The following is a 27,213-nucleotide window of genomic DNA, read 5'->3' on the forward strand; positions in this document are numbered from 1 at the left end:
GAATGATGTTAGGGATTCCTGCCCTGGGAGGGAAGCTGGACAGGGGTGCACCTCTAGCCTTCACAGATTGCACCGTCTGACTCTGAAAGACCAAAACAGCCCATTGGGGCTCCCCTAGGAAGGAACCGGAGGGCCATCCTATTGAACAAAGGTTTTGGACTCTGGGAACTCCCAATTCCAATCCCAGCCATACATACCGGCCATTCATATGCTAAACAAACAAACAAAAATGTCTTTTTCTTCCTGTCTTACCAGGCAACCATCAGGCTGCCATAAGATAGTATGTACAGCCCTGACCAGCAACTGTGCCCTCCAGCAAGGCTGCTGCTGCCGGTTCACACCTTGGTGAAAACCAGAACTCATGCTGGAGAGTACAGAGCCCGTGGACCAGGCTATGTGAAGGTGCCAGCTGCTTTTCTACAGGGCGTCCTCTCTGCCCAAGATAGGCCTTACAGAAGGCGGCTCTCCTTCAGCATTCTCTCACCAAGGAAACGGTACCCACCTGGAGACAGCCTTCCAAGAACAGCGCCAACTGGAACTGGAAGCAAAGCAAGGTCTGCCTTCCCCGCTGGCAGGGGCTCTGCCAGAATTAAGCCAGAAGGCCCAGTGCCAGGGTGAGAGCACTCCAATGACCTGGACATCCTGACATTGGCAGGTGCCCTCTTCTGGGTCTAGGACAGGCTGTGGATGCTGTCTGTAATGTTCATGAGTTGTGTTAGGACTGACCCCAGGAGGCACTGCCCTACATGTCAGAACCCTCAGCTTGCCTTTGGGGTCACACTGACACGATGTGACCGCAGACATCACCCTCCCCAGTACCCCGCCCCTCAGCCCTCCAGCTGAAACATTCCGCATGGAGGTTTCCAAGGCAACAGAAGGGACCACAAAAGATGTGGAACGAAGGGAGTGATGGCAGAGGAAAGGGGACCTCTGGCTGGAGATGGAGTTACTATTCATCTCTGTGTCCCTGAAGGACAGCACAGTGTCTGGAAGACAACACAGGATCAGAAGTGTTTGTTTGTTTGTTTGTTTGTTTTAATTATCTGACTAGATCAGGTTCTATTAGGGGATTCAGGCTAGATCTAGATGGTAGCAGAGCAGAACAGGCCCAGGCTCAGGACCAGCCAGGCCAGCACAGCCGTCTCTTCACACTGGTGATGACTGAATGTCGCTCAAGCCTTCTCATACAGGCCAAGGCTGGGAACGCCCAAAGCATCTAGTCCTAGGCAATTTGCTTTAAACCTGTCTGTCACTGCTAACAGAGTATAGAACACCCGGCCTGCGGACCATTCAAGAGCCCTGAAATCACTGGGTCTGACCTTGACAAGGCAACAGCAGGCAGGACTTGAAATCCAATATATCTGGGTCCAGTGCGATTGCCTAGCAACTAAATCTACACCTTACAAGCGCTGGGATCCCACATGGGTGCCAGTTTGTGTCCCAGCTGCTCTGCTTCCCATCCAGCTCCCTGTTTGAGGTCTGGGAAAGCAGTCAGAAAATGGTCCAAAGTCTTGGGACACTGCACCCACACAGGAGACCCAGAAGCTTCTGGTTTCAAATTGGCTCAGTTCCGACCACTGTGACCACTTGGGGAGTGAACCAGCAAATGGAAGATCGTTCTGTTTTTCCTTTTCTGTAAATCTGCCTTTCTAATAAATAAATCTTTTTTTTTAATCTAATATATCTATAGCAGACTAAAAATTGGTAATTTCATATGGTCCATGAAGGATGCTATAAATATTCAAACGATCCTTGGCAAAACAAAACAAAAAAAGGTTCCCACCCCAAGGTAGAAGACCTCAGATGGACATCAGGGCAATGACTGCGGACTCTCCTCCTCTGCCAGATAAAGAGACGGAGACTCAGAGAGGTCTGTGGGCACTTGAAACCCAGGGACAGGGAACTCGCTGCCTGCTGGGATGGCCTACTCTGTTTTCCCGGAGCAGGCTGAGGATCAGGCCCCATTCTCCAGGTGTGACATTTGAAGACCCAGGGGCATCTGCAGAGATTCCAGAAATTGTCAGAGTTGGCCTAGCCAACTCTGCCCCAACAAGCGGGCTAGCTGAGCTCCCAAGGGTGGGGATTCATGCCCAGGGCACTCCCGGGCAGCATGGCCAGAGCCAGGTCCTGCTGCGGCTCCATGCCACTATCTGATGATGGCTTGGAGGCAGCTCCTCTCCTCTTCTTCCCCCAGGGGTGGGACCCATGACCAGCACTTACCACCAGGCTTGGCACGCAGCTGCAGGAATGAGCAAACAGGGAAGGGTTGACACTAGGAGTAGGGATGGAGCATAAGCCGAGGAGCAAGGTTTGAGGCTGAGGTTGGGTGTAGGTCTAAGGTAACTTTTGAAATCAGGATGTTGGAGTAGAGCTGAGAAGGGAAGGCGGGCAGGAGGATGGGGCTGGGGCCAGTATTGGGGTGTGGACAGGGACAGTGATGAAGCTGGTGTTGATATTAAGAAAGGACCACTTGGCTGGGAGTAGAGTTTGGGTGGGCCTGTGGACATTGCTAAGAATCAGGGTTGGTAGAGATGCAGGCAGGTGCAGATGGTGGTTTGGGGGGTCCAGTTAGGATGAGGTTCTAGCATGGGTCTCAGGGGTTGGGGTCCGGATGCGGGACCAGAGCTGGAATGAGGAGAGTGAGAAGGAAGTCCACGGGGGACGGCTGGGTGGGTGCTGAGGGCTGACTGAGGCTTAGCCCGGGGTCGGTATTGAAGGTGGGGGTTAGGGCCGGTGCCAGCACCTGAGCCACCACCTGCAGCCGTGCTCGTGCTCGTAGTGGAAGAAGCTGTGCGGGTCAGAGCAGCAGTACTTGTGGTCGTGGAAGCCGCAGCACCAAGACCGCGGCCACCTGGCCCACCTCCTGCTCGTCGCGCCCCGCCCCCGCGACCCCCGGACAGAGCGAGCCTCTCACCAAGGCAGAGGCGTCCGAGACAGAGACGCGCGGAGTGGTTGCGGCGGCCGAGACGCTGGGCCCGCCATGCCACCAAGGTGCGTGTGAGCCGAGGCGCGGTGGGTGGAGAGCGCGGGCAGGGACTGGAGCCGGCCGGCCGGGGCGCGCGACGGCGGAGAGGGGCGACCCGCTGAGCCGACGGGGCCGCGGGGAACGGAGGAGCTGGCCCCGAGCAGCCTGCGCGCGCGTCCCGGTGGGCTCCCGGGTTGGTGCACAAAGAGGCGGCAAGACGGCACGGGCCGGGGCGGGACCTCTAGGCACGCAGAGCGCTGTGCGGGGCATCGGGGAGCGCCGACGGAGGCGGGGTTGCAGTTGGCAGCGGAAAACCAGACTTCTTCATTTTCTTCTGGACCACCAGGCAGAGTTCTCCCCGCCCTCCTCACCACCCTCAGGCGCAGAGAAGCAGAGCCTGGGAGAATCTCGGTTTCCCACAGGGACAGGTGACCCCTAAGGACTCTGGGTGCAGCCCTTCCCAGCCTGGACTATCTGCTTTCCTCACAGCGATGGATAGAGCAGGAAGTAGTTAATGTGGTGCTTCTGTGTCCCCAATGCTTCCACCTCCCCTAGCTTTGAGTGTGTGCAGGGGGGATCTGGGCTCAAATCCTGCTGGGCCATTTCTCAGCTTTGGTTCCTTACCTTCTCCCCGGTCAGCTCCTTAAATGCTCAAGTAGCCCAACCTCTGACGTGGGCTCTGAGGGCCTGGGAGGGGCCAGAGCCAGATAGGTGTGATGGAGGAGTGGGGCAGACTTAATTGGCTAATCATCTGCCTGCAAACAGCTGCATCCCTTATGGGTACCCTGACCACTCCATTTCCCATCCAGCTCCCTGCTTGTGACCTGGGAAAGCAGTGGAGGATGGCTCAAAGCCTTGGAACCCTGCACCCATGTGGGAGAGCTGAAAGAGGCTCCTGGCTTCAGATCTGTTCAGGTCCGGCTGTTGTGGCCATTTGGTGAGTGAACCAGCAGATAGATCTCTCTGTGTGTAGCTCTCCTTTCTGTAAATCTGCCTTTCCAATACATAAATAAACCTTTTAAAAATGTTTCCAATCTAATGAGGCTGGACATGAAAACATGTCCATTTTATTTGCATATTTTATGACTTATCCATATCCTTTGAGGTGTTTTTTTTTTTTTTTAAGATTTACTTATTTCTTTGAAAGACAGCGTTACAGAGCGCTCCTCCTCAAAGGGGGAGGCAGTGTATGAGAGCGAGGCAGACATATCTTCCATCTGCTGTTTTACTCTCCAATGGCCACAGTGGTCAGGGCTAGGCCGCGTTGGAGCCAGGAACTGGAGCTCCATCGTTGTCTTCTTGAAAAGAGGACTGGAGGAAGTGTAGTACTCCTATTCCCAAGGCCAGAAATGTCCAGTGTCTGACACCTGTCTGGTCCTTTGCCCCAAAGCCAAATACCAGGGGGACCAGGAATTTCCTTTTGTCTTGGGGAGCCCCTTTGAAGTAAACCTTTAAAAGGTGCATTCCCCACTTTTTTCCACTTTTCCTCCTGCCACTATAGCAGGGGGTAAGGGTCCTTTCTATCTCAGAACCCCCTCCTGTCACTAGGATGGGAGCCTCTCTTCTCAACTTTTTTTTTTATAATTAAAAAAATAATAGAGAGGAAGACAACAAATTTTTGTTTTAGATACCCATTGGAAATGTATGTTGGGTGCAAGTTTTTATTGATCACAAGTTGTTTTGGTTTATATGCAAAAAATCTTTATTGAATTTCTCTTATTTAGTTAGCACAGCCCGACACTTCCATAGGTATTTTATCCTAGTCCCCACAACAGCCCTGTGAGGTAGGCATTGGCCCATTTTACAGGTCTCACTGAGTGGAAGGTTATTGCTTCATATACTTCTGATGGCCACAGATTCTCATTGGTTAGAGGTTCTTACTGGCCAGTGACTCACTGGTCCAGGGCTCTCACTGGCCAGCACTCCTAGTGGTTGCTCTAAGATTCAAATCTTCAAATCACCAGCATTTTTGCCTTCCAAGAGTACTGGGTTGGGTGGAGTAAGAGGGAATGAAGGAGACCCAGTGGGTGTCTCCCTTGAAGCACCTTTGGTTTGCTTTGGTCATGGCGGCACAGGTGGCTGGGAGAAGAGGGCTCATGGCTAGAGGTCTTCCCGGTTCCGTAGGATGAGCTTCCTCACCAGCGCTGTGATGTGGGGCCGGATCTCCTCCACGGACACAGTGGGGTCCCAGGCCCCGATTACCTTTCCATCTGGGGCCACCAGGTACTTCCAGAAGTTCCAGGTGGGCTCCTTCCCAGAAATCTCTGGAGAGAAAGGAAGAAGGAGGATAAAGTATGCACCTGCTCCTGGAAATTCACTCTTGATGGAATAATCCTCCTGCCAGGCCGCTGCACAGACCACAAGAGTCAGAGTCACTAAGTTTTAGACTCAGGCACCCGTCTTTTCAGTGTCTCCCAAAAGCTTTCTGGGAGACTCCTATGACAAGTCAAGGTTAAGAGTGACTGTGTTAGTATTCCACAAAGTGCTTGGTAAAGCAGGATCAAATCTTCTTTTATTGATGATTTTTAATTATTGAACAGTATATACCCTATTCTACAATTAAATTCTAATGACTTCCAAATGTTCATCCATGGACTGATTGTGTCAGAGTCATTGGGAAGAAGGGAGGTGCTTAAAATAAACAGATTCATAGGCCTTACTTCAGTAGCTCTCAAGCGTATACAGAGTACCAGAGAGAAGTCTTCCTTTGGCTGGTTCACTCCTCAAATGCCCCCAACAGCCAGGGCTGGGCCAGGCCACAGCTAGGAGCCAAGAACTTCATTCTGGTGTCTCCCATGGGTGCAAGGATCCTCTACTGCCTTCCCCCAGGGAGCTAGATCAGAAGCAGAGCAGCTAGGACACAAACTGGTACTCCAGTATGAACTGCTTTTGTAGCAAGCAGGTGCTGAACCTACTGCATCAAAATGCTGGTCCCGGATCTTACGCATTTTTAAGAGCTCCCTGGGTGCTTCAAAGTCAAACTGTATTTCTAGAACTATGGGAAAGCACTAGTAAAAACTCAAAAAAGAAAAGGCCGGCATTAAATGGGTTCACAGAAGGAAGCACAGCAAGAACAAGATGATGGAAGGACACGTTTAAATAGATGGAGAATCATTAGCCAGGGTGAAGCAGAAAGGCCACGATCCCAGGAAATAGGAAAAGACAGGCTGATGGCACAAGGTCACCTGGACACCCATGGACACAGTGAAGCAGAGACAGCAGAGCAGTATTGCAGTGACCAGATACCCCAGTGGCTGTCAGCGCTTGGTGTTCTACTGGCAGCCAGGTAGGAAGGGGAGTTCATTGGGAACTCAGGAGGTGAACTCAGACATTGAACTGCTCGTCCACTTGGCTTGCTTGATGTGAGCACAAGCAGAAGCAGATGATAAACTCCAAGCAGGCGAGTACAGGAACAGGGTGGATTTCATGGCTCAGACCCCCACTGGTGCCACATAGGGCACCATTTTGTGTACTAAGGAAAGGGCTGTCGGGCTTAAGGAACAACAGCGAGCTGTACAGGTGCAGAACTAGGAGAAAACTCACTTCTGGCTCAGCACATTGCAACACATTCTAACAAGAAAAATAGTACCAACTTGGCATCGTATGGGTTCCATCCAAAACAGGTCTGAGTGGCCTTAAGACCGAACAACCTGCAGGTTCCAGCAAGACCAGCACTGCTGACAACCCAGTGATTTAAGACAGCTTGCTTCTCCCTAATCCTGGGCACTGCTCAAGCTGGGAGTGGGAAAAGGCTATGCAGGCAGCGGTGTGGCCACAGCACAGGATCGAGTCAGAGGGGGTAGAAAGTGGTGAGCCAGGAGCTGGGGCTGCAGAGACCATAGAGCCCTGGATTGAAACTCACTGGAGGGAGTAGCACAAGTGACTGCAAATGAAGAACCAGGTACTGAATGCAATCTATAAAATTAACCTGTACCAGGGGGCAACACAGCTTAAAACCTGGGTCTAAGGAGAGGAATCTGCTCATGGGAATAGCAATGACAAAGAGCAAAAGAAGAGACGGAGACAATGAATATTACTGATGCTTCTGTTGGAAAGGAACAAAAGCTGTTGTTAACCTCTAAGTTAACTGAGGAAGACATCAAGTCATGCGGGATAAAGAATTTAGAAAATTTGTTATAAAGCTTCTTAAAAATGAGAAGGATGTACAGGAATTCAAGGAATTTAAGGAATATGTCACACAGGAAATAACACTGAAAAAAATCAAGGAGAATTATTAGAAATGGAGGAAGCAAATTAAAAACTCAGTGGAAAGCCTCAATAATAGAATGAGCAAGGCAGAAGAAAGAATCTCAGAATTGGAGGACACTTTCTTCAACAATGGGGTGAAAACCAAAAGGCTGGAAGAGAAACTGAGTCAAGCTAAGAAAAGTATTCAAGAATTAAGGGGCACTATTATAAGGATGATTATAAGAGTTATGAGAGTTCCACAAAGCACAGAAAGAGAAGCTGGGATTAAAAATATATTCAGTGGAATAATAAATAAAATCTTCCCTAATTGGGAGAAAGAATTGGGAAACAAAACACAAAACTCCTAACAGTGTTGACCAAAAACAGTCTTTGCCATGACACATGATAATCAAGCTCTCTTTAGTTGAACACAGGGAAAAGATCCTTAAATATGCACATGAAAATAATCAATTGACATATAGAGGAATGCCAATCAGACTCACAGCTGACATCTTAGTGGAAACTTTACAGGCCAAAAGAGAATGGAGTGACATATTCCAGATTCTAAAAAGAAAAAATTGGGCCCGGTGGCATGGCCTAGTAGTGGCTTAAGTCCTCGCCTTGAACGCACTGTGATCCCATATGGGCGCTGGCTCTAATCCCAGCAGCTCCACTTCCCATCCAGCTCCTTGCTTGTGGCCTGGGAAAGCAGTGGAGGACGGCCCAAAGCTTTAGGGACCTGCACCCGTGTGGGATACCCAGAAGAAGTTCCTGCTCCTGGCTTCGGACCAGCATAGCATTGGCCATTGCGGTCACTTGGGGAGTGAATCATCAGATGGAAGATCTTCCTCTATGTATATCTGACTTTCCAATAAATAAATAAATCTTTAAAAAATAAATAAGTAAAAATAAAAAAATTGTCAACCCAGAATAACGTACCCAGCAAATCTCTCCTTTGTCTTTGAAAATGAAATAAAATTCTTCCACAGTAAAGAAAAATTCCAGGTATACACCTTTTCCAGATCTACCCTATAGTCGATACTTAAAGATGTTCTCTTTGCAGAGAAAAGGAATAGCACCCACCAAAGCCAATGGTAAACATAGAATGACCAATAAAACAAAAGACTAAATCAAACAAGGAACAACCAATCCATTGCTAAAATGATAGGACCAAATTACCACATATCCATATTAACCCAAATGTAAATGGCTCAGGCTCATCAATCAAGTGTCATGGATTAGAGGACTCGATCAAATACAAAACCCTTGCCTACAGGAGACACATCTCACCAACAAAGATCAGAGGAAACTGAAAGTGAGAGGATGGAAAAAGATATTCCAGGCTAATGGAAAAGAAAAAATGAACTGTTGTAGCCATTCTTGTATCAAATAATAAAAATGGAAGCACAAATCTGCCTGAAGGAGGGACCTTCTGTTTGCTATAGCACAGTGCTGCTCATTTCCCCTCCCTGAAAGCCTGTGGTGGGGTGGGAGGTGGGGAATGACCCAAGGGCATCCAGAAGTGCTGAGAACGCAAAGAATGAGGAAGGTCTGAGGGAGAACACGGGGTCTGAAGGACACGCTTGTCTGGGGACCCCACTCTGTGGCTTAGGCATGTTTGGGGCTAGAGAAGAGAACTATCCCTGAAATACTAAGAAAGCAGGTGGTTTGCAGGGACACAGCTCAGCAGTCCCTTCTGGCTGGACCAGCTGGGACTGGAAAGTTTTAGGTTTGGTATTTTAACTCCATGGGTTTCCTTCCCATGGCCTACAGGCCCCTGCCTGACTTAGGACAGGAACCACCTGTCACCCATTTCAATGAGCCTTCCCTACTCATAGGGTGCCCCCTGTCTGCGCCTTGGTTTTTAAACATAAACTCATCTGTTTTACACTGTTTTCACCTGATTTACACTGGCTAATGTGGGAGGGGCCTGGTCCCTTTCAAGGAGCCCACCCTGTCTTTGGGAACAAAGAATGGTGGAAAAGCTGAGAGGAGTGATTGGGAGGGAGAATTAGGAGGCATCAGGCACCCAGCATTATTAGGGAGGAGTCCTCCTCGGCTCGTGTCTGCTCCCAATCTCAAAACTCAGTGCTGAGTCAAAGCATCAACTCACCTGAGAAGGTTACCGTTCCAATTTTAGTATATGTGCCACCAAGCGTTTTACCAAAGGGAAGAGGCCCCGAGTCATCCAACCAACCAGTGGCCTCTGTTGCCCAGGAGCTACAGCCTCAGCCAGTTGGGGGAGGGCGAGGGGAGGCAGAGACCAGGACTCACCTATCAGGTACTTGAAGGCAGGGTGGGCACCAGTGCCTGTGACAGCTACCTTACTGAACATGGGGAAAGAGACGCTGTAGGTGCTGCGGACAAAGCTCTCGATCTCTTTGTTGCTGTCGGGCTCCTGCTGGCCAAACTGGTTGCAGGGGAAGGCAAGCACGTTGAAGTGGCGGGGACCCAGGTCCCTCTGCAGCTGCTGCAGGTCTCGGTAGTTCTGGTCTGTGAAGCCACACTGGCTAGCCACGTTCACCACCAGAGACACCTGATCAATAAATAAACACCAAAATACAGCTCAAACACATGCATAGCACAGTGGCGAGGCATACACCTGTCCGTGCCTTGACGGGCTTGCATTCAGAGGCACTCCAGGGGTCAGTGTTGTGACAGCAGGTAACAACTGCTGCCTGCGAGGCCAGCATCCCATGTGGGAACACCAGGTGGAGTTTGGGCCACTCCATTTCTGATGCAGCTTCCTACTAACGCATCTGAGAAAGCAACAGAAGATGGTCCAAGCGACAAGGCCCCTGCCACTCCTGCAGGAGGCCTGGATAGAGTTCCATGTTCCTGGCTTTGGCCTGGCCCAGCCCTGGGCATTCTTAACAAAGTTTTGCAAGAATCTTCATATGTGAGTCCTCTGACCATCAATTCTCTCTCTCCTAAAGATTATTTCTGTTTGAAAGGCACAGTTACAGAGAGAGAAGGAGAGACACAGAGATTTTTCCATCCATTGGTTTACTTTCAAATGACCACAACAGCCTGAATGAGCTAGTCCAAAGCGGAGAGCCAGAAGCTTTTTCCAGGTCTCCCATGTGGGTGCAGGAGCCTACGGACTTAGGCCATCCTCTGCTGCTTTCCCAGGTCATTAACAGGTAGCTGAATGGGAAGTGGAGCAGCCAGGACATAAATTGGCACCCATATGGGATGCCAGTGCTACAGGTAGAGAATGCTGACTTTCAAATACAAAAAACCCAGGTGGCCTATGTGGCTGTGTATGCAGTGATCCCACAGACACACAAACACAGGAACATGTGAAATCCACCATGTAGGGGCTTCCAGATGTGTACCATGTACACAAATACTTGGAAGGCTAAGGACTCAGTGTTTGTAAATGGGAAAGCATGTCCATAAACATACACTAGCAAATACATATCACACATGGTTGCATGCAGACACACACACACTCACACACAAACATGACATGTTCACAGTGAGAGGCACGCATACTGGCAAGCACAGAGAAGCTCCTGTGGGGGAGCAGAGGGCCAGAGCTGGGCTTGCTTTCAGCTCAGTTCACATGTATCGTTCTACACTGTAGTTGCCTGTACACGTGTCCTTCTAGAATGTGAACCAACTAAGGCCAGGAGCTGTTTCTGTTTCTTCTCTGGGCCTGGGGCACTTATGGGAAACTCTCAGTAGGCACCCGCTCGATGCTTGAGTGTGCACACAAACACCTGCTGGGGACACAGACACAGGTTGTCTTGCTGAGAATCCCAGGACTCTAATCCCTTTTTGTCCCTTCCTCTTCAGCAAACGTTATATTCTTTGGTCACTAGACTCAAACCTACATTAGAAAAATCTTTAAGGCAATAAATATAAAGTAGGTTGATAGAACTACTGGATTATAATACAACAATTACACATTTGTTGCTGCTGCTGTATTATAAGCTTCTGATTCTATATTGCTAAAGGATTAAAACCTGACGCTAGGAGCCTGGCACAGTAGCTTAGTGGCTTAAGTCCTCACCTTGCATGCACTAGGATCCCTCCCATATGGGTGCCAGTTTGTGTCCCGGCAGCTCCAATTCCTATCCAGCTCCCTGTTTGTGGCCTGGGAAAGCAGTAAAGGGCAGCCCAAAGCTTTGGGACCCTGCACCCATGTAGGAGACCCAGAGGAGGCTCCTGGCTCCTGGCTCCTGGCTCCTGGCTTGGAATCCAGCTCAGCTCTGGCTGTTGAGGCCACTTGGGGAGTGAATCATCAGATGGAAGATCTTCCTCTCTCTCCTCCTCTCTGTATATCTGCCTCTCCAATAAAGAAAAAATAAATCTTAAGTGAATAAATAAATATAGATAAAACCTGACCCCATGCCTGGCCACCACAGCCTGTCTCCCTGGCCTCTATTTGGGATTCCAGCAGCTGACCCATGAAGAGGGTCCCAGGGTGAGTGGAGCTCCAGACTGGGCCAGGTAAGAAAGGTTTCTCCACTTGAGCACTCCTCACACTGCAGGCTGGACAGTTCTTTGTTGTGGAGCCTTTTCTGGTCACTGGAGGATATTTGGCAGCACCTTTGGCCTCTACCCACTAGCTGTTTAGTCTTTTGATAACCAAAATGTCTCCTGACATCCCTAAATGTTCCCTGGGGCGTAGGCACAGTCACCCCCAGCTAAGACTGAGCTGGAACTCCAGCCTGCTGCTTCCGCCAGATGAGAAAGGACCCAGTCCCAGGGGCGCAGACTTTAGAACAACGTTCCCCCCACAGGAGGCCAGCCTCTGCCCTATTCTGTTTGGGATGGTAAAAACTGGGACTCTGTATGCTCTGCCTCAGTCAGGGGTCTTCCTTCTTATTCACTTTTTTTTTTTAAGATTTATTTATTTTTATTGCAAAGTCAGATTTACAGAGTAGGAAAGAGAAAAAGAGCTTCTGTCCTTTGTTTGCTCCTCAAGTGGCCCCAATGGCTGGAGCTGAGCTGATCCAAAGCAGGAGCCAGGAGCTTCTTCTAGGTCTCCTTGGATGCAGGGACCACAGTCTAGTACCCGTTTGGGATGCTGGTGCTGTGGGGGTGGAGGCTTAGCAAGTTATTTCTTTATTTTATTTTATCAGAAAGATCAGATTTACGGAGAGAGAAAAGTGATCTTCCATCTCCTGATTCACTCCCCAAGTGGGACACAATGGCTGGAGCTTAGCTGAAGTAAGGAGCTTATTCCAGGTCTCCCATGCAGGTGCAGGGTCCCAAGGCTTTGGGCTGACCTCTGCTTTCCCAGGCCACAAGCAGGGAGCTGGATGGGAAGTGGAGCAGCCTGGTCATGAACCGGTGCCCATGTGGGATCCTGGTGCTCGCAGAGGGGAGGATTAGCCCATTGAGCCATTGTGCTGGGCCCAGGGGTCTTCCTCTTTCTTCTCTTGCTAGATCCTGAGGCAATAAGAACATTGCAGCTTGCTTATCTTTTTGTTTTCAATATTTATTTAACTTGAAAGTTGGAATTACAGAAAGAGAGAGGAGACAGACCTTCCATCTGCTGATTCACTCCAGAGCAAGGAGCCAGGAGCTTTCTCTGGGTTTTCCACATGGGTGCAGGGGCCCAAGCACTTGAGCCATCCCTCCATTGCTTTTCCAAGCCAAAAGCAGAGAGTCAGCTCAGAAGTGGAGCAGCTGGGAACCAGTACCCCTATGGAATTCTGGAACTGCGGGCTGAGGATTAGCCTGCTGCACCATTGCACCAACTCCCTTGCTTATCTTTATTAACCCACATCTTGTATGTCTATCTGCTGTGTTGAGTGGGAGAAATCTTATTTCTGGTTCCAGCTCCAAAACCAACCGCTTGATTTTTAGAAACAAAACACAGAAAGATACAAACAATAATTGATTTACCTCATGCATGATACTTACACAAGCAGACAGATTCTGAAACATGCAAAGCAAGTGTGCAAATAAGCCATTCTCACACTAGGAAACCCCGTACAGTACACAAGCACCTTCCTAAGTGGTCACCCATGCATCTGGACTCACACTGGTCCAAGCCCCAATTAGGCTGAGGACAGTGTCACTCTTGCTCGTGGGTGTCACCAAGAGGCAGACCCAGTGCCAGGCCTGTCAGAGGAGCCAGAACAGGATTGCAGGTGACTGAGCCAGCAAGCAGTCAAGCAGCTGCTAAGGCCAGGGTCTCTGTAGCAGGACTCCATCTGCACCTGTTAGCAGCTGTGTGACCTTGCAGTTTCTGTCTTAGTGCTTATTACAGCTGAAAATGACCTTGTTCCTGTCTCCCTATGTGCGGTCTCTCTCTTCCACAGATAAGTTCCATGAAAGTAGTACATTGATGTCTGAGGGGGCAAACCCCTCCCCTGGCCTTGGCCCTTTGCCTTGGGCCCTGGTGTAGTCTTCAGTGGCCCAAGAACTTCCACACAATTGTCTCAAGTGGAACCATACAGGTTGGGGGGGGGGCGCGGGGAGGGGAGGACTGTAGGGAATGACTCCAGCAGAATATGAAAATTTCAAGCTTTCCAGAACACTTGCTCCCTGGGGATGGCCCTGCTCCTAGGACAAAAAAAAGGCTGACATCATTTTCCTGTGCTCCATCCCATGCTGGGCACACCCCAGCCCTCGTCCATTTAGGCTCAACTGCCAGCGCCCTTGTCACACGGGGGACCCCAGAGCCATTCAGAGAGGCAGCCTAGGAGAAGTCTTTATGACCCACAGACAGCCATCCTCCACATCCCTCCAGCCTCAACTGCCCACACTCTGAGCCTGGGGCTTTAACCTCCTCCCCTCTCCCCGCCCCTGCCTGCCGGGGTGTCTGCTGCTGAGCCTTGACCAGGCCAGTTGCCTGTTAGCCCTGCAAACCCCTCTCACAGCGAGCCCTTCCTGGTAAAGGAGGGCCAGCCCGCCAGTCCGCCCAAAGGGCTGCTGGCCTAATAACAGACCCCAGAGGAAGTGGGGAGTGGGGGTCCCTTCCAGGCTCGTGGCTGTCTAGTACTCTGGCCTTGTGCAAACACCTCCCCCTGTCTCCAGGACTCTCTGTGTGAGGATCCCGCGGCACCCACAAATGGTAACGCCTACGGCTCCGTGCAGGGTTTTCCGATGGGCTCTACAGCAGCAACGCCCTCGTTCTGAACTTGGAACCTGGGGACCCCAGGCCAGGCGCAGGGGCCATGCAGAGGCTAGGCCTGCCTGGCTGCTAAGGGCAGGCGCTGCAGCCCAGGGGGCGCCGGCAGTGAGGGGGTCTCAGGTTTCACTGCGAGCCAGGGCCTTGCCACGTAGTCGCGGGAGGGACACAGCCGGCTGGCGCCAGGAGCAGGCAGTCCGGTGGAGCGCGCTGGGAAGCCGGGCCGGCTGCGCCCTTGGAGCCGCGCCCCAGACTGCAGGCGTCCCCCAACCCCTGCAGGCCCTGTCGGGTGGCGCTCCAACCCCAGGCGCACCCGCACTCACTGTGCCGCGGTACTTCTCCAGTGACACCAGCTTGCCCCGAATGTTGACCACTTTGAAGTCGTAGAAGTCCTGCTCTCGCTGCGCGCAGGCCGCGGCCCACAGCAGCAGCCACGCCACCGCCACTGCCGCCACCATGACTCGCTTCCGAGGGGGCGGCGTTGCAAGGCCCAAAGACCGGGCGTGGGGAACCGGCGTGGAGGGGGGAGGTGGGAGGAGGCGGCCCGCGAGACAGGACGCGCCCCCTTCTCGTTTTTCTTTGCTGGCGGTGGAGCTTCTGACTAGACCTCAGTTTCCCCGTCTGTCATACAGAATCCCTGGAATCCGTCCCCTGGGGCGCCAATCCTTCCAGAGCTTGCCCCGGAGGTTCTGACCACCAGAACTAGAATTTTCTTTGGTGGGGCTCCGACGTGTCCTAGGAGGCGGCAACTTTTGGGGCAGAAAGGGAGGCGGAAATGTGGTCGCAGACAAGAGCTTCTAATTAGAGCAGTGGACCTGGAAGCTAGGGATGCCACCGCTCAGGGGAGGGGGGCAGTTTGTGTCTCTGGATAGTGGAGCCAGCCTCCAGGTCCTCCACACCTCACCCTCACCTCCAATCCATTGATTAAGGAATGTAAAACAGGAACGGCAAAATGATACCTACACATTTAGAGAAATGAATGAATGTTGGTTGAGGGGATTGCTTGGAGAAGCGGCCAGGGTCTGTGGCGTGTTGAGTTCCTGGGAAGACAAAGGTTGTAGAGCTGGACATTAAGGAGGGGGCACCCTTGGCATCCACATCTGTAGTGGGAGTGGGCAGGAGTGACAGAGGGAGGAACAGAGAGCTCCATGCAGCCCCAACGACTGTCCTAGCTGACCCCATATGTGGATCCTGGCACTGGAATGGCCCCTCTGAGCCACTCCCTGCCCACAACCACCAGGAGTTAAAATGGGCAGACCTTGATGCCACTGCCTTCATCAATCCTTGTGATGTAGAACTGTCCAGGCAAGCGTGTGACAGGTGGCAAGAGGGCCCTATTCCTGTAGGGGCTGACAGCTAAAGGCTTGGTGCTGGTCCCAAGTCCTCAGGGATGGGGCATTTGGGCAGCACATCACAGGTCTCCCATGCTCAGGAAACACCTTTTCGGAAGCCCACAAAGGGCCAGGCTGAGCCTCTGGCCAGTTCCTCGAGGAAGTCCCAGGCTAGTGTTAGAGACACTGAGTAAGCTGGAGATTTATGTGATGTAAAGACCAAGCACTCCTTGAGCACCTGTTGTATGCCAGGTTCTGCTCTAGGTGATGAAGGAGACAGGCATGGTCCCTCTGTAGGGAGAGACAGACATTCAATCATTCATAATCAGAGCCAACATCCACCATGGGAGTGCCCTTTTGTCGGCTGACTGTACTGCTTCCAATCCTCTTAAAAAAAAAAAAAGATTTATTCAATTTTATTGAAAAGTCACATATATAGAGAGAGGAGGAGAGAGAGACAGGAAGATCTTCCGCCTGCTGACTTGCTCCCCAGGCAGCTGCAATGGCTGGAGCTGAGCCAATTTGAAGCCAGAAGCCAGGAGCTTCTGCTGGATCTCCCACATGAGTAAAGGGCTCCAAGGCCTTGGGTCGTCCTCCACTGCCTTCCCAGGCCATAAACGGAGCTGGATGGGAAGTGGGGCCATCAGGACACATACCAGAGCCCATATAGGATCCTGGTGCATGCAAGGCAAGAACTTTAGCCCTTCCAATCCACTTTTTAAAAAAAGATTTATTTATTTTTATTACAAAGTCAGATATACAGAGAGGAGGAGAGACAGAGAGGAAGATCTTCCGTCCAATGATTCACTCCCCAAGTGACCACAACAGCTGGTGCTATACCGATCTGAAGCCAGGAGCCAGGAACTTCTTTCCAGGTTTCCCAAGCGGGTGCAAGGTCCCAAAGCTTTGTGCTGTCCTCCACTGCTTTCCCAGGCCACAAGCAGGGAGCTGGATGGGAAGTGGAGCTGCCAGGATTAGAACCGGTGCTCATATGGGATCCCCGTGCGTTCAAGGTGAGGACTTTAGCCACTAGACCACGCTGCCAGGCCCCTTCCAATCCATTTTTAAGCTAATACAACTGGGGAGGCAGTACCCATTTCTGGAGCAAATCAGCAGATGGAAGATCTCTCTGATGGCTACCACGGTGGCCGGAGAAGGGCAGAGTTTGCCTCCAACTAAACCCCGAATGGATGGCAGAATTTTGGCGAGCCCCTCTGCACCACTGTTGCACCATTGAGGGGCACAGACCCATACCCCCCTCCACCAATCATGGCCAAGGTGACCCCATCTTGGCTTCTGTGTCAAGGAGAGTATAAAAAGCCCCTTCCCCGTCTCTTTCTCACTCTTCTTCCTCTGCAGCCCACTCCTCACATCTGTCTGTCTGCTGCATGGGGAAGGGAAGGCCGTGACCGTGGTTCCCTGAAATCAAGGCTGTCTAAATTCTTTTAATAATAACTGTTTAAAATTCATAATTAGCTCTAAAATAACTATTGTGATAGGCACCACCAAAACTAGCACAGTGGCCAAGGAGAGTTTTCTAGAAAAAAAGGGAGAGGGAGGTTTCAGCTGAGTTCTGACAGAAGAGTTAAAATTATCCAGATGGAAGGAGGGAAGCCCTGGGGCAGGGGAGAGAAACCTCGTGCATTGCATTGCAGGTTCGTAGAGCTGGAGGTGACATGAGAGAGAAGCCAAATCCAGAAAGACAAGTACCACATGGCCTCACCTGGGGCAGATTAAATAAAGTGGACCTGAACTTAGGACAGTGGTTACTGGGAGCTGAGTGGGGACACAGAGGGGGCACCACAGTTAGGGAGAAGGGAATGTTCTAGTGTTCCCAACACAGTGGGACAGCTGTAACACTCAGCAGTATGCTAGCTGCTACATGAAAAACGATAAGAGAGGAGCTAGCTGGTAGGCCTCAAGTATAAAGAAATGATAAAGAAACAGAAGTGTTAATGGTCTGATCGAATCAGTCTATGCCGTATGCCTGTGTCGAACCACTCCAGTGTATCACATAAAAAGTGTAAATATTACATGTTAATGATTGCATGGTCTGATGAAAATAGGCAATGTTACTGTTTATTTTTCTAATTAAAAAGTAGAAGATGCTATTTTTGGATACTTTTACTGTAAAAAAAAATGTGGTAAATGGGCACTTGGCATTGTGGCATAGTGAGTAAAGCTGCCACCTGTGATGCTGGCATCCCCTACGGGCACTGGTTCGAGTCCTAGCTGCTCTACTTCTGATCCAGCTCCCTGCTAACAGTCTGGGAAAAACAGAAGAAAATGGCCCAAGTACTTGAGCCTCTGTCAGTGATGTAGGAGATCCACCCGAAGCTCCTGGCTCTTGGCTTTGGCCTGATCCAGAGCTGACTCTTCAGGCCATTAGCAAATAAACTAGAGCGTGTAAGTTCTCTCTATCTCTCTTTATTTCCGTCTCTCTGTGTGTGTCCATTTCTCTGTGTTCTCTGTGTAACTCTAACTTTCAAATAAATCATGTTTTTTTAAAGTTGATTTTTTTTTTTTTTTACAGGGAGAGGGAGACACAGAGAGAGATCTTTCATCTGCTGATTTAGTATGCAAATGGCTACCATGTCTGGGCCAGTCCAAAGCCAGGAAATTCAAAGTCCATATCTAGAAGCCTACTCAGGGTCTCCCATGTGGATGCTAGGGTCCAGGGGCTTGGGTCCTCCTCCATTACTTTCTCAGGCCACAAGGCAGGGAGCTGAATTGAAAGTGGAACAGCCCAGACTTGAACCAGAACCCATATGGAATGCCAGTATCTCAGGCATAAGCTTAACCTACTGTGCCACTGTACCAGCCCTGTAAATAAATAAATTTTTTTAAAAAAGCTAAGTGCTTGAAGTGTACATATCTTTACCCTGAGTGGACTTCACCCAATTTTGTATACCCCATACATGTACATAGTCTTTGAATTTAAAAAAAGAAAAGATTTATTTAATCTTATTGCAAAGGCAGATAAATATACAGAGAGGAGGAGAGACAGAGAGGAAGACCTTCTGTCTGATGGTTCACTCCCCAAGTGGCCACAATGGCTGGAGCTGAGCCAATCCAAACCCAGGGTCTCCCACAAGAGGGTGCAGGTCCCAAGACTTTGGACTGTCCTTGGCTGCTTTCCCAGGCCATAAGCAGGGAGCTGGATGGGAAGTGGATCCACTGGGATTAGAGCCAATGCCCATATGGGATCCCTACGTATTCAAGGCAAGGACTTTAACCACTATGCTATCACGCTGGGCCCTAGTCTTTGAATTTTTAAAACAAGATATTATAAAGAATTAACATAAAAAAATTACATTGAGAAGCAAATAAAAACAGTTTGGAGAAAGATGAAAGGGTAGGTGAAGAGGAGGTGGGGATGACATCAAATTGAGATGCGAAAGTGTTTTGTTTTTTTAGTAGGAAAGTATCACATTGAGTGCATTGTTGTAGAAGGATGCCATTGACTGTTCTGGGGCGAGCTAGGCAAGCTAGGACAGCCCGAGGGCTTTGAGGCAGTTGACTCCTGGCCAGAGCAGCCAGGGGAAAAAGGCTTCCTGGAGGTGGTGAGGAAGCATTCTCCAGAACGGGAAGGGAGGAGCAGTGTCTGTGAAGGCACAGAGATTGAGAGGCAAGCTTGCCTACCTGGGGTGACAAGGGGTGTAGATCAGATGAGATTGGAGGAGCCGTTAGAGGCCCAAGAGAGATGTGGCTTGAATCCTGAACAACTAGACTGTGGCGAGCCAAGATATTGAAACCGGGCACGAGATGACACAGTGAGCAGGACTGGAGCTAGGCCTTTTGGAATGTTTCTGAATCCTCAAGGTGGCCTATCTTCAGGAGTGGACAGCATTGTCAGATAGAGGGTGGAGGGCAGAGCAGAGGGCACTCAGTGCAAGGACTGAGTAAAAGCCAGTGCTGCTGCCCTTCTCCATGTAGGAGCCTTCAGCCCACCATGAGTCCTGCAGGCTAGTAGTGGATTTCTTCTTGCCTGCTCCGCCCCTGTGAAACCCCTGGGCTCCCCTGTTGCCACCTGTGCCTTTCACTCAGCTTTTCCTTGGTTGTCCCAATAATCAGGAGTTCTCAAATTCTGCTTTACATAACAGAGTTGTGCAAGCTTGGCCAAGCTGTTTGCTCTTAAAATTCAGATAGCTAGGCATTTGTGTTGAGTAGAGAAAAAAGTTAACAGTAAAATGTTGCTCAATTGTCAATTTCTCTCCTGGGTCAGTCTCTCCTCTCCTGTTCGCACTTCAAAATCCAGCTCAGATTTCTCCCATTTTCTGCTGTGCTTAATCATTCCCTTCTCTCTGTTGCCACGGCACCTGTTACATCTTTCTGCTAATGGGCTGATGACAGTATTTTGTCATTTTGGGCCCAGTGCAGTAGCCTAGCAGCTAAAGTCCTTGCCTTGCACATGCTGGGATCCCATATGGGCGCTGGTTCTAATCCCGACACAACTGCTTTCCATCCAGCTCCCTGCTAGTGGCCTGGGAAAACAGTCAAGGATGGCCCAAAACCTGGGGACCTGCATCCACATGGGAGACCTGGAAGAGTGTCCTGGGTTCCTGGCTTCAGATTGGCTCAGCTCCAGCTGTTGCGGCTGCCAGGGGAGTGAATCAGTGGACCAAAGATCCTCCTCTCTGTATATCTTACTGTCCAATAAAAATAAGTCCAAATAAATAAATAAATATAAAATGCTCATAAAATACTTATGCTTTGCTTATTTAATGAGTGGTTGAGTACCTATTATTCACAAGAAGTTATTTTAAGGGTTATTAATAGACTAATGACTAAAACACACCCAAAATTCTTGAATATACATTTCAGTAGGGCAAGGGAGAAAATGAAAACTTCTAATAAAAAAATGTTAAATTAGCTTTTTATTATAGTAACAAAATGGCTTAGACAACTAACTTATGAAGGAAAAAGGCTGATTTTGGTGCTGGAGATCCAAGTGTGTGATTGGATGGTCCCTTTGATTTGGCCCCACCAAGGGTCTTGTATGGCAGCAGCAGAGCTTATGTGAAGAAAGGGTCACCTTGGGAACCAGGAAGCAAACAGAATGGTTGGGCCCACGCTCATTTCAAGGGCCTACCCACTAGGTCTCATTTCTGGACACTATCATAGGATTAAGTTTCTACACTCATAAATACCATTGCTATATGACTCTGGGGGTTAAAGTCTATGAATTCAGGAAACAAATCATGTTCAGTGTGATAGCAAAAATGTATAGCATTATGCATGGTAAAAAGCAGGAGGGTGGCCAGCATTGTGGCATATCTGGTTAAGCTGTCACTTGCAATTCAAGCTCCAGGCTAGTTCCATGGTTCTTGGGAAAGCGGCAGAGCGTATTCAAGTTGGCCCTGCATCTACTTATGAGATTCAGATGAACCTGTCTCCTGGTTTTGGTTGGTCCAGCCCTAGGTGTTGCAGCCATTTGGAAATGAACCAGTGGGTAGAACTGGTCTTTGTAACTCTGCATTTAAAATAAATAAATCTTAAAAAAAAAAAAACTGCTTCATTAATATTTTTCCGTTACCTTCTTAAATCTAGGCAAAAATAAATACATTCATAAAAAGTAATAAAATAAAAGACTGTGAGGGGCCAACATGGTGGCACAGCACACTAATCCTTGTAGCATTGGCATCTGGTGCTGGTTCGTGTCCCAGCTGCTCCACTTGCTTTTTCTTTATTTTATTTCTGATGTTTACATAGTTGAGAAAGATGTATGCCCATGAAGACCACTGATTAGGGTAGAAAGGGTTGAGGCATGGGGAAAGTGGGTGAGACAAATGCTTTCAATTTTTTTTTTTCTCCTGTATGGAGGTGGAAGGGAGGGAAGGTGAGGAGCCCACTCCTAGTTGACAAACTACATCAGCACCCTTGGGTGGGGGATGGCCACTTGATGTCATCTTAGGAACCCAGATGTAGAAAAGAATGTTTTTGAGGGCTTTGCTTGAGTGGTTTTGATAGTTCTGAGACATCGTTGTCTTTGTTGTTCCAAGGCTGAGAAAATCTCTTCAAGGTCTGTTGGCGGACAAAGTCCACTTTTTGCAGCCACTCACCCAGACACTTGCGGCCAAAGCTTAGCCAGGAGAGTTGTCCAACCCGTTCTGCTTTCCATTCTCTGACGTGGCACTTGACATTCTCTGCAGTCCTAAACGATGTGCTCCTGGCCATGCTGTCCACTGCATAGGCATCAGAAAAGGAGGAGGTACAGTCCCCATACATGCATTCCAAGGTCAGACTACGAATCTTGTGACTTTCCCTGTGGTTGGAGTTTTGAGTCCAGCAGTCCAGTTGAGGGGATCCTCCAGGAAATCTTGACAGAAGGGACTAGACACCTGATTCTTACATGTGCTAGCTAGTGCAGGGTCCAGTTCAGTTCATCACTGCATCAGCCTATGCACACACTTATGATTATGATTATCTGGTATGTTCTGTCCTCAATCCCATGTCCTATGCGCATTTACAGTGCTGCAGCTCAGCCCAGTCCAGCCTGCCACAGACCTGGCTCTCACACATGCCAGTGGGAACTGCAGCCTAGTTGGTGCAACCCCCAATAATCCCCACCAGGCTCACCCCAGTCCCAGTTCCTACACATGCCAGTATGTACAGCAGACTAGTCCAGTCTGTGCCACAATCCAATCTGGCTCTCATATACATCTGTTGGTATTGCAGTTTAGCTCAGCCCACCCCACCTCTCAACCCAGCCCACATGTATGCTGGTGGGTACTGCCACCTTGTTCAGCCAGGCCCAATCCTAGCCCTGGCTGTCATTACTTATGACAGGGAGCTGTAGCCTAGCAGAGTAGTACTCACAACTTCCCTACTAGGCCAACTCCCTTTCCCAGATCTTGCACTTGCCAGGGGTTACTGGGGTCCATCTTGACACAACTTGCACCCTGTCCCAGCACTTGCCAGCAGATGCTGCAACAAAGCCTGGCCAGTTGGCACTTATCCTTGCCCTTGCATGCACCAGCAGATGCAGTAGCCTAGTCTCACCTGGCTTTCCCCTAAACCCAACTCACATGTAGGCCAACGGTTTTTGTATCTCTGCCCAGCCTCGTCCACCTCCAGTCCCAGCTCTCAGGCTTCCCAGTAGGAACATGGCCCAGAAGGGGAGACTCTGAAGCCCTCTTACCAGGTTTGCCCCTAGCCTGGGATCTTAAATGTGCCAGTGGATGCTGTGTCCGGTATGGCCCACCTTACCTCGACCTGTCTCCACTCAGCCTACCTCCAGTCCCAGCTCATGCTGGAGAAGCTGCAGCAAAGCCCAGCCCAGACAGCCCCAAGTCTCAGCCCTATTGTGAACTGCCAGGTGTTGTGGCCCAACCCTGCCTGGCTTGCACTCTGTCCTGGCTATCATACCTGGCAGCGGGTGCTGTGGACTGGCCAGGTTGGACCCACCCCCAGACCTAGACCACATGTATACTGGGGTGTAGAAGTCCCCCAGAAGTCATTCATCACCTGTAAAGTACTCCCTTACTGGTTCCCCCTCCCACACATTACCAAACCCCGTTCCCTGGGCAATCCACAGCTCCTACACCCACATGTATGCATGGGACCTTGACCTGGTCTTCCAGTGAGACAGCATGCCAGCTTGAGGCCCTGCCCACCTGCCCCACTACTCCACTTCTGATCCAAATCCCTGCTTTTGACCTGGGAAAGCAGTAGAGGATGGCCCAAAGCCATGGGACCCTATTCCCATGTGGGAGACTCAGAGGAAGCTCCTGGCTCCCAGCTTCAGATCAGCTTGACTCTGACTGTTGCAGAATTCAGAATTTAGGGAGTAGACCAGCACATGGAAGACCTTCTGTCTCTACCTCTCCTTTCTCTGTAAAATCTGCCTTTCAAATAAAAATAAACAAATCTTTTTAAAAAATTATAATAAAATACTGTAGGTGATTTGAAGGGGCGATTAGGCTTGAAACTTACTGCTGTGTGGTGGTCCCTGCCTGCTTACCTATGTGTTACCCTGTTGTTTATATATATAAATGTGTGTGTGTGTATTTGGACATGCACAATGGCTCAATGGCTAAATCCTTACCTTGCAAAGGGCCAGGACCCCATATGGGCACCAGTTTATGTCCTTAATGCTCCACTTTTCTTCAAGTTTCCTGCTTATGGACTGGGAAGGCAGCAGAGGACAGTACAAAGCTTTGGGACCCTGCGCCCACTTGGGAGACCCAGAAAAAACTGCTGGCTTTGGATTGGCTCAGCTGCAGCTGTTGAGGGGCTATCTGGAAAGTGAACAAGTGGATGGAAGACCTTTCTGTCTGTCTCTTCTACTCTCCATAAATCAAATCTGTCTTTCCAATAAAAATAAATAAATCTTAATATATATTTTTATTTTAAATGATATAGATATAGATATATTCACTTATTTAAAAGGCAGAGTGTGAGAGAGAGATCATCTACTAATTCACTCCCCTAGATGTCTGCAGTGGCCAGGGTTGAACAAGGTTGAAATCAGAAGGCTGGAATTCCATCGATGTCTTCTACATGGTTGGCAGGGGCCCAACTACTCAGGCCATCCTCTGCTGTTTTTCCAGGTGCTTTAGCATAGAATTGCAGTGGAAGTGGAGCAGCCAGAACTGGCCCTGTATGTTACCTCTGAGGAATCTGACCATGTTTGATTAAAATCTGTCTCTAATCTTCAGCATAGGTCTTGATTAAAAAAAAACAAAGCAGGTGTTCTGGATATGACAGTTCACATTAAAGAGTGTTGTAGGACCCAGCACAATAGTGTAGCAGCTAAAGTCCTTGCCTTGAAAGCACTGGAATCCCATATGGGCACTGGTTCTAATCCCGGTGGTCCTGCTTCCCATCCAATTCCCTGCTTATGGTCTGGTAAGGCAGTCAAGGACAGCCCAAAGCCTTGGGACACTGCACCTGCTTGGGGAACCCGGAAGAAACTCCTGGTTCCTGGATTTAGATCAGCTCAGCTTCAGCCATTGTGGTCACTTGGGGAGTGAACTGTCAGATGGAAGATCTTCCTCTCTGTCTCTCCTCCTCTCTGTATATCTGCCTTTCCAATAAAAATAAATAAATCTAAAAAAATGGTAAAAATAAACAGTGTTACAAATTCAGGGGAGATATGATTAAGATGTGGCTTGGGATGTCAGTATTCCACATGCAAGTGCTGGATTTGAGTCCCTGCTCTGCTTCTGATTGAGCTTCCTCCTGATGTACACTATGGGAGGAGGCAGGTGATGGCCCAAGTGCTTGGGTCCCTGTCACCAATATGGGAGAGAACTGGATTAAGTCCTGGGATCCCTCAGCTGTTGCAGGAGGTTAGGAGTGAACAGTTGATAGGAGACTTTTCTCCGTTGTTGCTCTGCCTTTCAAATGAAAAATAAAAAGCATTAAAGATTATAATTTCCTTTTAAAATGTTTATGTATTTTTTAGCAAAAGTGTGCAATTATAGAGGAGAGATGGAGAGATTTTCCATCTGCTGGTTCACTTCCCAAATAGATACAAAGGCTGGACCTGGGTTCATCTGAAGCCAGGAGTGTCATCGGAGCACTTGAACCAACATCTGCTGCTTTCCCAGACCATCAACAGGGAGCTGGAACAGAAGTGGAACAGCCAGGACATGAAGCAGCACTCACGTGGGACCCCAGTGCTGCAGGTTGCAGCTTTACCCACTATGCCATGGTGCTGGCCCCAAGAATATTTTAATTTCAAAGTGTGTGTCATTTTATAATAATTATTAACATGTGTATGTATATATGTGACTGTATATATCTCTATATATGAGTATATAGAGATATATATATAGATAGATATATGTTCTAAGCAGGTATTATTTTTTCAACCATTGTAGAACATCGTATCAATTTGTTGCAGTCTAGGTTAGGGCCTAATATTATTTCCTAGGTTCTTGTCTCTTAAAAAGCGTTTTTAAGCACAGGCATCTATACAGCTTACAAAGCAATTTATTCAGGAAATGAGAAATGCAGACATGTGGGGGGCCATGTGTATGGAGAATGGGTCCAGAAAGAAAAGTGTAAGAGAGATTAATACCTTGTGTCCTCAGTGCCTATCAGTAGGGGGTTGGGAGGAGACAGAGAGAGAGGAGCCCCTGCTTAGTGTAGGTTCTTAGGGGACTGGCTATGTGACTCTCAGGTCCAAGATAAGGGGAAGTTTTCACTAGAAAAATGTCATTTGACTGATAGGTGGGTAGAAAGGATTGCATAGGTAAGGGAAGTGTGGCTTCCAAACTCGTGACCCTGAACTAGCTGCCTGCCAAGTCCACATCAAATATAATGGTTTAGCTAGTACCGGGAGCAGGGGTGGGGGAGGGAAAGATTGGTGTGTACTGTAAAGCACACGTGTGTGTTTCAGGTGGCAAGGTAAACTGTATTTTGACAGTGGATTATATTCAGAATCTTTCAACCCAGCACAAATAATATAACTTTACTTCCCTTTGATTTACTTTAAAGTGAGCATAATAATATTATCTCCTAATTCACAGGCTTAAAATGAAGATTAAGTGAGTTAACAAATGTAAAGTTCTTGACTTCCAGTACAGAAAAATAAAACTAACAGTAGTTGTAAATATTGTGCAGCAGGAGCCAGGAAGTGTACCTGGGAAAGCAGAAGAACATGGCCCAAGCACTTTGGGCCCCTGCCACTCCCATGGGTTACCTGTATGTAGTTCCTTGAGCCTTGCTCCAGGTCTCAACCCTGACCATTGCAGACACTTGGGAAGTGAACTAGCAGGATGGATGATCTGTCTTTCTTTCCCTCTCGGTAACTCTGCCTTTCACATAAATAAATATTGAAAAGAAATACTGTGAGGGCAAGTGTGGTGATACAGCAGCTAATCCTCTGCTCTGTGGCACCGGCATCCCACCAGCTCGTGTCCTGGCTGCTCCACTTCCCACCCAGCTCCCTGCCTACGGCCTAGGAAGACAGCAGAGGATGGCCCAAGTGCTTTGGATCCTGCACCCACATGGGGGACAGGGAAAAAGCTCCTGGCTCCTGGCTTCAGATCAGCTCAATTCTGGCCATTGCAGCTATTTGGGGAGTGAACCAGAGGATAGAAGACTTTCTCTCTCTTTCTCTTCTTTCTCTGTAACATCTACCTTTTTAATGAAAATAAATAAATATGTTAAAAATAAAATTAATTAATTAAAATGAAGAAATACTGTGGAACAGCAAATTATTTTTTAAATTCATATATAATTTTTATGATGTTGTTATAGCTGTATAATATGCATGCAGATAGACAAGGGTGATTTTTCTTACTGTATCAGATTACTTAAAAATGCTGTAGCGCCCAGCACAGTGGCGCAAGTGGTTAAGGTCCTCGCCTTGAACATCCGGGATCCCATATGGGTGCCGGTTCTATCCCGGCAGCCCCGCTTCCCTTCCAGCTCCCTGCCTGTGGCCCAGGAAAGCAGTCGAGGACGGCCCAGAGCTTTGGGACCCTGCACCCGCGTGGGAGACCAGGAAGAGGCTCCTGGCTTTGGATCGACATAGCATCGGCCGTTGCGCTCACTTAGGGAGTGAATCATCGGACGGAAGATCTTCCTCTCTGTCTCTCCTCTCTGTATATCTGCCTTTCCAATAAAAAAATAATAAAAATAAATCTTTAAAAAAAATGCTGTAGCAATAAGTTAAATTTTGC

The 27,213-nt window shown here is 49.0% G+C and overlaps 1 protein-coding gene across 1 annotated transcript; it reads right to left on the reverse strand.

Moving 5' to 3' along the window:
• Positions 1–4,649: 4,649 nt before the first annotated feature.
• GPX7 (glutathione peroxidase 7) lies at positions 4,650–14,735 on the reverse strand. The gene is made up of 3 exons (XM_040978673.1): positions 14,570–14,735; positions 9,428–9,689; positions 4,650–5,229 (listed from the first exon to the last, which is right to left on the reverse strand). Exons 1-3 carry the CDS (start codon positions 14,702–14,704, stop codon positions 5,066–5,068), a joined length of 561 nt encoding a protein of 186 aa, XP_040834607.1. The 5' UTR covers positions 14,705–14,735; the 3' UTR covers positions 4,650–5,065.
• Between the last annotated feature and the right edge of the window lie 12,478 nt (positions 14,736–27,213).

The sequence above is a fragment of the Ochotona curzoniae genome, unplaced genomic scaffold (assembly GCF_017591425.1).
Source record: "Ochotona curzoniae isolate NIBS_2020 unplaced genomic scaffold, NIBS_Ocur_1.0 contig_291, whole genome shotgun sequence".
Classification (NCBI taxonomy): Eukaryota; Metazoa; Chordata; class Mammalia; order Lagomorpha; family Ochotonidae; genus Ochotona; species Ochotona curzoniae.